This window comes from Salmo trutta, unplaced genomic scaffold (genome assembly GCF_901001165.1).
Source record: "Salmo trutta unplaced genomic scaffold, fSalTru1.1, whole genome shotgun sequence".
NCBI classification, from domain to species: domain Eukaryota; kingdom Metazoa; phylum Chordata; class Actinopteri; order Salmoniformes; family Salmonidae; genus Salmo; species Salmo trutta.
The window spans coordinates 81,322-93,400 of NW_021822395.1; the positions used below are offsets into that span (position 1 = coordinate 81,322).

General features: G+C 45.7%; 1 protein-coding gene across 2 annotated transcripts in view; it reads left to right on the forward strand.

The window, feature by feature from the left end:
• The window catches only part of LOC115182106 (neurobeachin-like protein 1), a 62,552-nt gene extending 52,453 nt beyond the window's left edge, over positions 1–10,099 (forward strand). For both annotated transcript variants that reach the window (XM_029743763.1, XM_029743764.1), the window contains 11 exons: positions 262–379; positions 515–612; positions 972–1,088; positions 1,212–1,411; positions 1,767–1,939; positions 2,067–2,161; positions 2,395–2,511; positions 2,588–2,749; positions 3,428–3,576; positions 4,149–4,284; positions 7,002–10,099. In XM_029743763.1, the coding sequence (XP_029599623.1) occupies positions 262–379; positions 515–612; positions 972–1,088; positions 1,212–1,411; positions 1,767–1,939; positions 2,067–2,161; positions 2,395–2,511; positions 2,588–2,749; positions 3,428–3,576; positions 4,149–4,284; positions 7,002–7,106 (1,470 nt within the window). In that variant the 3' untranslated portion in view covers positions 7,107–10,099. The remainder of the gene's footprint in view (positions 1–261; positions 380–514; positions 613–971; positions 1,089–1,211; positions 1,412–1,766; positions 1,940–2,066; positions 2,162–2,394; positions 2,512–2,587; positions 2,750–3,427; positions 3,577–4,148; positions 4,285–7,001) is intronic.
• The last annotated feature ends 1,980 nt before the right edge of the window (positions 10,100–12,079 follow it).

Sequence of the window (12,079 nt, forward strand, 5' to 3'; positions counted from 1 at the left end):
TCACCATTACCATAATGCTTTATCCCAAGCGGAGAGAAAAACCTCTGTAACCCAATTGGATCACACACATTCTTTTATCATGATGTGCAGGAGAAATGCATTCCACAGAGAGTAGTATTTAGTGATTTATTGCTGTGGGGGTTATATATATATGTGTGTGTGTGTCTGTCTCTCCGTGTGTGTTGGCCTTTCTCTGTGTGTGTGTCTGTCTGTGTGTCTGTCTGTGTGTGTCTGTCTCTCCGTGTGTGTGTTGTGTAACAGGAGTCTGAATACGTATCGGCCCACCTGCAAGACTGGATCGATCTGATCTTCGGTTACAAACAGCGAGGCCCCGCGGCCGTGGAGGCACTCAATGTCTTCTACTACTGCACCTACGAAGGTACAGATGCTAACCCTAAACCCAAAGACTCCCACTCATAGACTCTCATTGATACAATAGCACTCATGCTAAAGAAACGCTAGATTGCTATATTATAGCACTTTACTGAAGCGTTTGTCTCTGGTTTTGCTGTAGGGGCAGTGGACCTGGATGCCATCACTGATGAGAAGGAGCGTAAAGCTGTAGAGGGGATGATCAGTAACTTTGGACAGACACCCTGCCAGCTGCTCAAGGTACTGGGAAACACACAAGGCTTGACCTGACCAGGAGAAACCTCCCAGGCCTTCCTGGTGATATGAGCCCATTGGAACACTGAAGGATGAACCGGTCAATTAGGAATCATTGGGAATGAGGCTTTAACGGGTTATTTAGAACAGTGATTCTCTGGTCTTTGAGGACCTTCAACAGTACTCATTGTTGTAGCACCAGACAAACACCTTATTAAACTAGTCAACGGCTTGGTAATTGGTGTAGCCAGGGCTACAACAGAAATGGGTGCTGGTGGGGTTACTCAGGGATATTTAACTGAGAATCGCTAGTTTAGAACAGGTGTTTTAGATGGGCTGTAGTGATGTATTGTCTGTGTGTATAGGAGCCACACCCTGTACGTCTTTCTCTGGAGGAGGTGGAGAAGAGGAAAGGTCGACTAGACGCCTCGCCCCTCAGCATCTTCCAGCACCTTGCCGAACTCAAGTCCTTCTTTGTCGAGGTTCGTTTTGAAAACACACACACCAAAGCATATGATCATGACCCTCTTTGTTGGTTATTGTAAAGTACTTTATGAAAACTGTTTTATTGAAAAACGACTTCATAAATAAATGTTGATTTGTAGGGGATCAATGACAACGTGCCTCTGGTGAAAGCTGTGGTCCCCAAGAACCAGTCCCACTCCTTCATCACCCAGGGCAGCCCAGACACTATGGTGACCCTGAGTCAGAACTGTCTGATGGGAACCCACGGCTGGCTGCCTTATGACAAGAACATCTCCAACTACTTTACCTTCATCAAGGACCCCTCCGTGGCCAACCCCAAGTCAGTCCCTCCCTAACACCGCCCCCTCTTCTACTTGAAACTGTGGGGCGTTGTAGTCTGACTGGGAGACCGGGAGCCCTGTTTGAGTTCTTACCTCCATTCCTTGATGTAATCACTCATCTGAGAATGTTTGGTTTGTCACAGCAGTATGATGGAAACTCTGCCATGACGTATCCAAGCACATACAGATCTGTGATCATCTCCAGGATGGGAGACAGACAGACAGAATGCACTTTAAACGTTTTGGAACAGACCCTTGGAGGGCACTTGATGTCATTACTTGGTCATAAAGTTGTTCTGTGAGTTATGTATCTGAGGTCTCCTCCTCTCTGCTCCTCCCCCTCTCTCTCTCTAGGACCCAGCGGGTCCTGGGCGGGCCCTTCTCTCCAGGCGTGGAGGTGACGGCAGGTCTGTTTGTGGTGTCCCATGACGGGAAGCTCCTGTTCAGCGGTGGCCACTGGGACAACAGCCTGAGGGTCACCTCCCTGGTCAAGGGAAAGACCGTGGGACATCACATCAGACACATGGGTATAGATGGATCACACGCATACATGCATACACGCACACACACACACACACTCAGACACACACACACACTGTCTGTACATACAGTATAGTAATTATTTGGTGTCATCTCTCCTCTCTCTCTCTGCAGACATAGTGACGTGCCTGTCGACAGACTACTGTGGGATCCACTTGATCTCCGGATCCAGGGACAACACCTGTATGGTGTGGCAGGTGCTGCAGCAGGTGAGATCATGAAAGCTGAGGGTTTATTGGAATACACTACACTGACTAGAAAGCATTTGTACTGCATTGTTACTGTGGAAACGTTTGACTTTAGTACACACAAAAAAGGTTGTGAAACAGTTTGACACAGATATCCGCTTTCGGTTGCAAACTGTTTTATTACTGTATGCCCTGCTGAACACTACCCAGGTGTATGAGTGTGTGACTGAATATGTTGTGTGTGTGTCCTACAGGGAGGTTGTCCAGTGGGGCTGTGTCCCAAGCCGGTACAGGTGCTGTATGGACACACTGACGAGGTGCTGAGCGTCAGCATCAGCACAGAGCTGGATATGGCCGTCTCTGGATCACGGGTAAGAGGGTTGGAGGGGCTGAAGAGGGTGGGTTGGTAGATAGATGGATCTTGCTGATATTTTGTTTGTGTACCAGGACGGGACGGTGATCATCCACACGGTGCGTCGGGGCCAGTACATGCGGTGTCTGCGGCCGCCCTGTGAGAGCTCCCTGCCTGTCTCCATCCTGCACCTGGCTATCTCTTATGAGGGGTGTGTGGTGGTTCACACCTGTGTAGAGGGCAAGGCCACGCTCAAGGTACACTAACACATATTCTTAATAGGTGACTTTGTTCGTTTGTCTTCTCTAAAATCTTAATGTGTTTTGGTGCAGGAGTCTGACCAGGCAGCGTGTGTGTGTGTGTGTGTGTGTGTGTGTGTGTGTGTGTGTGTGTGTGTGTGTGTGTGTGTGTGTTTGTGTTTAGACGGGATGCCCAATTCAGATCTTTTATTCACGACCAATTAGATCAGCTCTGAGAAAGATCTGATGTGTAAAGATCTGATGTGATTGGTCAACGAACCAATTAGTGGAAAAAATATCAGAATTGGGCTGACTGAACGCAGCCATAGTGACTTACTTGATGAGTGAGCTACTTGTTGAGCTATAGAGGGTGAGTGAGTTATTTACTTAGTGAGTGAGCTACTTGGTGAGTGAGTTATTTACTTAGTGGGTGAGCTATAGAGGGTGAGTGAGTTATTTACTTAGCGGGTGAGCTATAGAGGGTGAGTTATTTACTTAGTGAGTGAGCTACTTGGTGAGCTATAGAGGGTGAGTGAGTTATTTACTTAGTGAGTGAGTGAGTGACTGACTTAGTTGGTGAGTTAGGAAGTATGACGTACTGTACCATGGTGCTTAGCGAAACGCTAGTTGACCACTAGATGGTACATTATGATTGGGTCCTGGTGAATGATTGTCTCTGATCCTGTCTCTGTTTAGGATAAGAACGGTCTGCACCTGTACTCTGTCAATGGGAAGCACCTGTGTACGGAGGGGCTGAAGGAGCAGGTGACAGACATGTGTGTGTCCGGGGAGTACCTGGTTATCGGCAGCGAGCAGGGCTTCCTCTCCATACGAGACCTGTACAGGTAACCTTGTTTCCTGTGTTTGTCTGTGTGTGCGTGACTGCACGCATGCATCTACAGGGTTTTTGCTGTATCAAAAAGGGTCTTAGGTGGTAAGGGTGGCAATGGGCCCGGCTGAACGGCTGATTTTAAAATCATATATATTTTTAAGCCCATTTCCTGCATTTCTACAAATGTCTCCATTGAGCTGAGAGAAAATGTTGCAGTATTAAAGCTAATTTCCTGCAATTCTATTCATTTTACCATGTCTAATACTGTTATTTTACTCAAACATAACAATATTAATACTTCTAAATTCATTGTTTTTAGAATTTTCAATTCTCCCTGTGTAGTTTTTATTTTGGTGATTTGTTAGTTCTCAAAGATTATAATTATTTTAATGCATACATAGTTCATTATTATTATTATTATTATAATGTATATGATTTTTCTCTCTTTAGACTTAGGTGGCCCATAAAACACACAGGCAGCCCTCCCAAGGATTTTAGTGGTACATATATCAGGGATTTTTCTATCTGTCTAACCCAACCCTTCACTCTCTCTCTCTCCCCTCCCCTTCTCTCTCCCCCGGGCAGCCTGTCCCTGTGTGCCGCCCCCATGGCGATGCGCGTGCCCGTGCGCTGCGTGTCCGTCACCAAGGAGCAGAGCCACGTGCTGGCGGGCCTGCAGGACGGCAAGCTCATCATTGTGGGCGTAGGCAAGCCGGCCGAGGTAAAGAGCTCGTTCAGAAACTACATCGCCCAGAGCCTGGAGGGCTCACCCCTCATGGCAATGCCACTGCTCGCCCCGCTGAGGGTGCGCTCGCCCGCCCGCAGGCTGAGCCTCCGGGACAAGTTAATGTTTAACCCCCAGGGCCCTGACCCCTGACCCCCTGAGCAGAACATCCCCCTCAATTCAATAAAAAAAGTTTTATTTGCCTCAGAGGGAACTTCATAAACTCACCCTACAAACTACCACCGCATACCATTCTCTCTCTGTTTTAGTGCCAAAAATGTGTCCTAAATGACCCGCCCGTCCTTAGCCACATACACCTTGGTTGTGTTCATTAGGCACCAAACAGAAGAAAACTGACAAACAGCGGAGGAGCTACCTGGACTTTTTTCCCCCATTTTCTGTTGTAAGACTTTAAATAATGTTCCGTTGCGTGCCCTAATGAACATGACCCTGTTTCTGGGGCGTATGCCCCAGAGTGAGCAGGACCCTGGCCCATTCTCGCCCTGCAAGGATTGGTGACCACACACAGTAACACTTGAGACATTCCATAAACCCCTCTGAATGAATACAACACACCCTCTCCTGGAATATTACTGTGAAATGAAAACATGGGCTTCCGTTTACCTCATTCTAACCGAGGAATGACTTCTTTTTGGGCCTTGGGATGGTGTTGTCCAATATTGTTTACCGGAAGTGTCATTACTATTGACTGATTTAGTATGTATTTGTGACAAATGCTGTGAATTGCCTTGGATGAACACCTCTGCAAATTCAAGCCATATAAACTATATTAGTAATAAGCTACGCTATAATAAGATACACTAGGCTGTAATTTATTCCCACCTGCTCCTCAAGTGGAAATGGTTTAACCCTTATTGTCTTCCGGCTCTTCAAGTGAAAATGGTTTAACCCTGATTTCTTCCTCCCTGCTGGTAGACATGAAAGTAAGGTTAGCTCTGGGGCTGTTCTGAATTAAGGTTAGCTCTGGGGCTGTTCTGAAGTAAGGTTAGCTCTGGGGCTGTTCTGAATTAAGGTTAGCTCTGGGGCTGTTCTGAATTAAGGTTAGCTCTGGGGCTGTTCTGAAGTAAGGTTAGCTCTGGGGCTGTTCTGAAGTAAGGTTAGCTCTGGGGCTGTTCTGAAGTAAGGTTAGCTCTGGGGCTGTTCTGAAGTAAGGTTAACTCTGGGGCTGTTCTGAAGTAAGGTTAGCTCTGGGGCTGTTCTGAATTAAGGTTAGCTCTGGGGCTGTTCTGAAGTAAGGTTAGCTCTGGGGCTGTTCTGAAGTAAGGTTAGCTCTGGGGCTGTTCTGAATTAAGGTTAACTCTGGGGCTGTTCTGAAGTAAGGTTAGCTCTGGGGCTGTTCTGAAGTAAGGTTAGCTCTGGGGCTGTTCTGAAGTAAGGTTAACTCTGGGGCTGTTCTGAAGTAAGGTTAACTCTGGGGCTGTTCTGAAGTAAGGTTAACTCTGGGGCTGTTCTGAAGTAAGGTTAGCTCTGGGGCTGTTCTGAAGTAAGGTTAACTCTGGGGCTGTTCTGAAGTAAGGTTAGCTCTGGGGCTGTTCTGAAGTAAGGTTAGCTCTGGGGCTGTTCTGAATTAAGGTTAGCTCTGGGGCTGTTCTGAAGTAAGGTTAACTCTGGGGCTGTTCTGAATTAAGGTTAGCTCTGGGGCTGTTCTGAAGTAAGGTTAACTCTGGGGCTGTTCTGAAGTAAGGTTAGCTCTGGGGCTGTTCTGAAGTAAGGTTAGCTCTGGGGCTGTTCTGAAGTAAGGTTAACTCTGGGGCTGTTCTGAAGTAAGGTTAACTCTGGGGCTGTTCTGAAGTAAGGTTAACTCTGGGGCTGTTCTGAAGTAAGGTTAGCTCTGGGGCTGTTCTGAAGTAAGGTTAACTCTGGGGCTGTTCTGAAGTAAGGTTAGCTCTGGGGCTGTTCTGAAGTAAGGTTAGCTCTGGGGCTGTTCTGAATTAAGGTTAGCTCTGGGGCTGTTCTGAAGTAAGGTTAACTCTGGGGCTGTTCTGAATTAAGGTTAGCTCTGGGGCTGTTCTGAAGTAAGGTTAACTCTGGGGCTGTTCTGAAGTAAGGTTAACTCTGGGGCTGTTCTGAAGTAAGGTTAACTCTGGGGCTGTTCTGAAGTAAGGTTAGCTCTGGGGCTGTTCTGAAGTAAGGTTAACTCTGGGGCTGTTCTGAATTAAGGTTAGCTCTGGGGCTGTTCTGAATTAAGGTTAGCTCTGGGGCTGTTCTGAAGTAAGGTTAGCTCTGGGGCTGTTCTGAAGTAAGGTTAACTCTGGGGCTGTTCTGAAGTAAGGTTAACTCTGGGGCTGTTCTGAAGTAAGGTTAACTCTGGGGCTGTTCTGAATTAAGGTTAGCTCTGGGGCTGTTCTGAAGTAAGGTTAACTCTGGGGCTGTTCTGAAGTAAGGTTAACTCTGGGGCTGTAATGATGGGAGTGGGAGGGACACAGGGAATCACCCTCGAATCAATTGATAATTTGATCCCCTCCCAACTTCTCTCCCCTTTCTTTTATACAAATGGACCTGCCTCAAAGTGAACCAAGCTTTGGTTTTGAACTGGCACTAGGTCATTCCAACATTTCTGAACTAACCGATCACTCATAAATCATATCCTGCTTTTTGTTTGTTTCTTTTGACTTCACACTTTCCTCCTCCGCCTCATCTGTCTCTCCTCTTCCTCACTTCCTCCTCCTCCTCCTTTCCTCCACTGTTCTCAGATGCGTTCAGGCCAGATCACTCGTAAGCTGTGGGGCTCCAGCAAGCGCCTGACCCAGATCTCCTCTGGAGAGACAGAGTACCAACCAGCCTGCAACCAGAACTGACCCCACCACCACCCCTTCCAACCCCCCCTCTCCACTACCACCACACCCCCTCACCCTGCTGCCTGCCTGATTGGCCCGCCAGCCCTGCCAATCATCAGTCTACCCAATCAGATTGAACCACCCCTCGTTTTGATTGACTGATGACTGTTTTGGGGAAATCTTACTCTCCTTTTCTGTTCCTCCCTCTGACTTGGGAAGGACACTGACCCACGAGTGGGTGGAAGACTGGGTGTGTGTGTTTTAACTGTGTGTAAAGGTTAGGCGGATGAGTAGGGCAGGTCAAGACGGACCAACCGGCGCGGGCGTCGAGTTTCTGATCCAACTGTAGGTGCATACATCCCCTCACACCCCCTCCCCTTCAATGACACCCATGGCCATTACTCTTCATCTTCCTTCATCATCATCACTAGCACGGTCAGGCCAGTGGCTCCCACTACTACAGAGACCCTCTATGCAGACACACACTACAGCAGTCTGAGCTGACCTCTGACCCCTCCACCTCTCAGGCCCAAGGAACGAAGGGGATCCCCAATGTAGAAATGTAATTACTCTAATGGGAACACTTAACCTGGTTGAAGGTCCACCCATCACATAACACTGACTTCAATGGGAATTATATTTCTCTGGTCATCAAGATGACCCACTTCTCCGAGCCCTAACCCGAGACCACTGAGCAGTGTATTTGTGTATGTACGCTCTTTGTGTTTCTGTGAGTTGTCTCTCGCTGGTTGTTTTCTCCAGTGGTCGTTGTTGACTTGATTTTGCCTTCCAGTCTGACTAGGCTGTGACCGATACCTCAGGGCTCCTAGGCAGCAGTAAGGGGCTATGTTCAGTCACAATACAATGTTTTAGTATTTTTCTTTTTGTGTTTGGTGTTACTGATAATTGTAGTTTTTTTACAGATGGGTGCATGTGTATAAGGTCTGTGGTTAGGTTGTGTTTTGCGTGGCATTTCCGGCCCGCTCCTCATTTAGTTTAGAGGACGGGGCCCTAGGGTATCCAACACTCGTACTAAGCCTGACACACACACTTGTTTGCTAATGTACACATGCATAGACCCCTCCCTATTGGAGAAGCCTCTGACTGCGTTCCATGTAATCTCTATTGCAATCTCAGTAGATTTCTATATCACATTTAATGTGGTTCCTGAGATGCTGAACACTTCTCCAGGCGTTGTGAGATCTGATAATCAATAAAGACGACCTGGAACGCACCCAAAGTCCGCTAGTTTGACACTACAGAAGAAGAGAGAAGCCAGGTGTTGTAGAATCACTAGCTACCCCATACCGTGCCCAAAGGACTCGCTCCCCTCGAACACTACACTCTTACACACACTGCAAGCTTCTCATACAGCCCATCACTACACTTGTGTTAGACCGCATGCTTTGGAGGGACGAACCATACTGAACCTGGCTTAGTGTGCAATGTTTAGCGCTAGATTCATCCTAGAATGTTTTTATGTTACTTGAATCAATGTTTATTTATGAATGAAAACTAGCTTTTTTCCCATAGGCTATTTAAATTCACACTACATTATTTGTATGTTTTTAAGTGGTGCTTCAGTTGTTCAACAAAGATTTATGCGGCAAAAAACTAAAGATGGTGGATCGATCCACCTTTCAGAATGGGAGGGGAGACTTTCAAAGGGCTTTTGAGATGTCAGTGTTACAGCAATACAGTTCTTTCCTCTGCTCTGCTGACTGTGCATTGGTACATTCCAGCCTCTTCTTGTCAAGGCTGAACTAAAAAAAAATCTCCAGTTTTCCTGTTTTTTCTGACAGGGACGACGCGATTGGGAGATGAAACTTATTCTGCCAAGGGACGGCCCAAACAGCTGTCATCTTCCAACAGTCAGAATCACCTCAGTGTTCCTCCTCCTTCCATAATTGTCTCTTAGTGGGAGCCATGTCAGCTAGTTAAGGTCCTCTGGAGTTCCAGAAATGCAGTAACGTCACTAAACGTGTGTCTGTGAACCAGGCCTAATGTGGCTTTTGAGATTTCATGTGTGTTTTTATGTCTGTTTGAGATTATGAATGATTTCACCCCCCATTGAATCCTTATGGTTGTTATGCTCCTGTCAAATCAAAAGGACAGTTTGGTCGGGGTAGGTCATCTGTTGCATAATGTGAGTGTGTCTGTCCATGATGACAGTAGTTTCTTAAAATGCCAAATTCCTTATTTCCTTGTCATATCATTTGCCTTCTTGATAATAATTCAGTGATTCTGGTTCTTATCTATCATGGACTTAGAATCATTCATTCTGATTCTATGGTGGTTATAGGTTAGGGATCAGACTTCTATGTACAGTGTGGTTGTTTTTGGTCTTAAGTGTCTCCGCAATCACAGACCAACGTGTGCCCTTTTTTAAACGAGGCCGTTTCAATACATGTTTATTTTTAATTGTTTATGCTGATGTGTCTCGATGGCATACTCCTTTAATCAGTTTCCATTCTCATCAGGATGTGTTAATCATTTTTTCCAAAGGACGTATTTAATAAATGTTTTTGTCAGTCAGACGACACCACTATCTTGTTTTAGGACTTTCTTCCAACTCCACCACTGAAACAGTGCCTTTTTATCCACGTTGCATCATACAGACAATTATCCGGTTAGTGTGTAGAATTCCTTGTTACCCCTCCCTCCATGATAACCCATGGATAGCAGCATTCCACAAACGTAACATCCAATAGGAACCAAGAATCTAGAACTGTAAACAAATTAGACTAAAAATCTGAAATATATTGGTCTTACCTTAGCTGCTTGCTCTGTGACTGTCACCAAATGGATGTGTGTGTGTATATCTGATTTATAAATACTGGTGTATAATGTACAGCATGATTTTTATTTTAGTGGATTTTAAATGTACTTTTTGCACTTTCCAGGTACTAAATTGTAAGTGATTGTTTTAAATGTCTCCCTGGCCCATTCTGTACAGATAAACTGCTTTGTATACACAAGTGGAAAGTAATCATTAAAGTCTTGTCAAAAATATAGTTCATATGTATGGCTGATTGTAGCTGTGAAAATAGGACACTGTGTACAAAACATTAGGAACACCTTCCTAATTTCAAGTACCCTCTTTTGCCCTCAGAACAGCCTCAATTCGGTGGGGAATGGACTCTACAAGGTGCCGAAAGCGTTCCACAGGGATGCTGGCCCTTGTTGACTCCAATGCTTCCCACAGTTGTGTCAAGTTTGCTGGATGTCCTTTGGCTGGTGGAACATTCTTGATACACACAGGGAACTGTTGATCATAAACAACCCAGCAACGTTGCAGTTCTTGACCAAAACCGATGCACTTGGCACGTACTAACATACCCCGTTCAAAGGCACTTAAATATTTTTGTCTTACCCATTCACCTTGTGAATGGCACACATTACACAATCCATGTGTAAAAAACCTTAACCTGGCTCCTCCAGTTCATATATTTATTGAAGTGGATTTAACAGGTGACTTCAATAAGGGATGATATAATTCACCTGGTCAGTCTGTCGTGGAAAGAGCATGTGCTCCTAATGTTTTGTACAATCGGTGTATAGGCGTTTATATTTTAAACAATACATAAATATTTCACTAGGAGGCGACCAACAACTATGAAAATGTATGTCTAGTACATAACGGGCAATAAGCTGCTTGCAGCGCCTACACTGCTGAACACAGGGTGCGTTCGTAACTTCCCTCTTGCTATCTACTCCGAGTTCAGAACACTCGTCTGAGTGTGCCAGAGCGCAGAATAATTGATAAATTTACGAACGCTCAACACCCGTATATGACCAGTGTCAGTTAATGATTAGTTAGTGATGTGTTCTCTAATTTATGTCTGGAAGTAGCTTGCAAGCTAGCGAACTTTAGCCAGTTAGCTTGGGTGCTTGACAGCCGTTGTGAGGTCAGAACACTCGGATTAACCCTACTCCTCGACCAGAGTGTCCAGTGTGCACTCTGAACGCTCCGAGAGTGAATTTACGAACGCCCCGAGCACACTCTGACTGGGTGCTCCCCGGATAGAACAAGGCCGCGCTTGTTTTTGTTGGACCTATGTTGCCCGGACAACAGCGCAAGTCAATCCCTATTTTGAAAGCGTTTTCCAGTTGCACATTTGCTTCCTATTTACAGACGCCGAGGTGTTTCAGGTGTATAATGAATGATCCAGTGGCAACGACGAACGAAGGGCCACCAACGGATGGAAAATCAGTCAATCTCATTGGGAATGTAAATATGATTGTTACAACAGGCAGGCATATTTACCCTCTAGAAATACGCCTACAGTAATTTCTCAGTTTGATAGATGCACATTGAATCATCATTTGTCACGGGTATAACACTAGAGGGCTGGGTTACTACCTGGTTCATTTTCACAGCTGTTGAGAAGAGTATCAAGAGCCGAGCCTGTTCCTGATGACGATGAGGAAGAGGATGAGGAGCTTCCCCCACCACCACCACCACTAATTCCACGAGGCCCACTAGTGAATTTGCATTCTAGTATTGTCAATTCACATTATTATGCATAGTTAACTGGAATATAGACTTTACACCTGACATAAATATTCTTATTACATTAAAGGACTGTAGTGTTTAAAATAGTATATTTTGTTTACAGAAAGGATGTCTAACAGTCCATCTGAAAAACTGCAGGGATTTCAATAAAAACTGTATCCTTCTCAGTGGCCCCTAACAGTGAAATCATTAGACCCTATTCACCATGCCAAAGCTGTGTGTGTGTGTCAGTGTGCTGAGGTAGTTAAGTTAGGCCATCGTAAGTGGCCCTGGATAAGTGTCTGCTAAATTACTAATAAAATGAAGTTTTCCTGAGCGTTGTGTTCCCAGCTTCCATAAAGAAAGGCACCCAGGGCTTCCTGAGGGCAAGTATTGGGGAGAAGGTGAAGTGTACTACGGTCCAGCCCTACAAGGACTCCAAGGCTGAGCGCTCCAAGTTCCCCCTCTGCTTCAACGAGTGGAAGTATTTCTCCATACA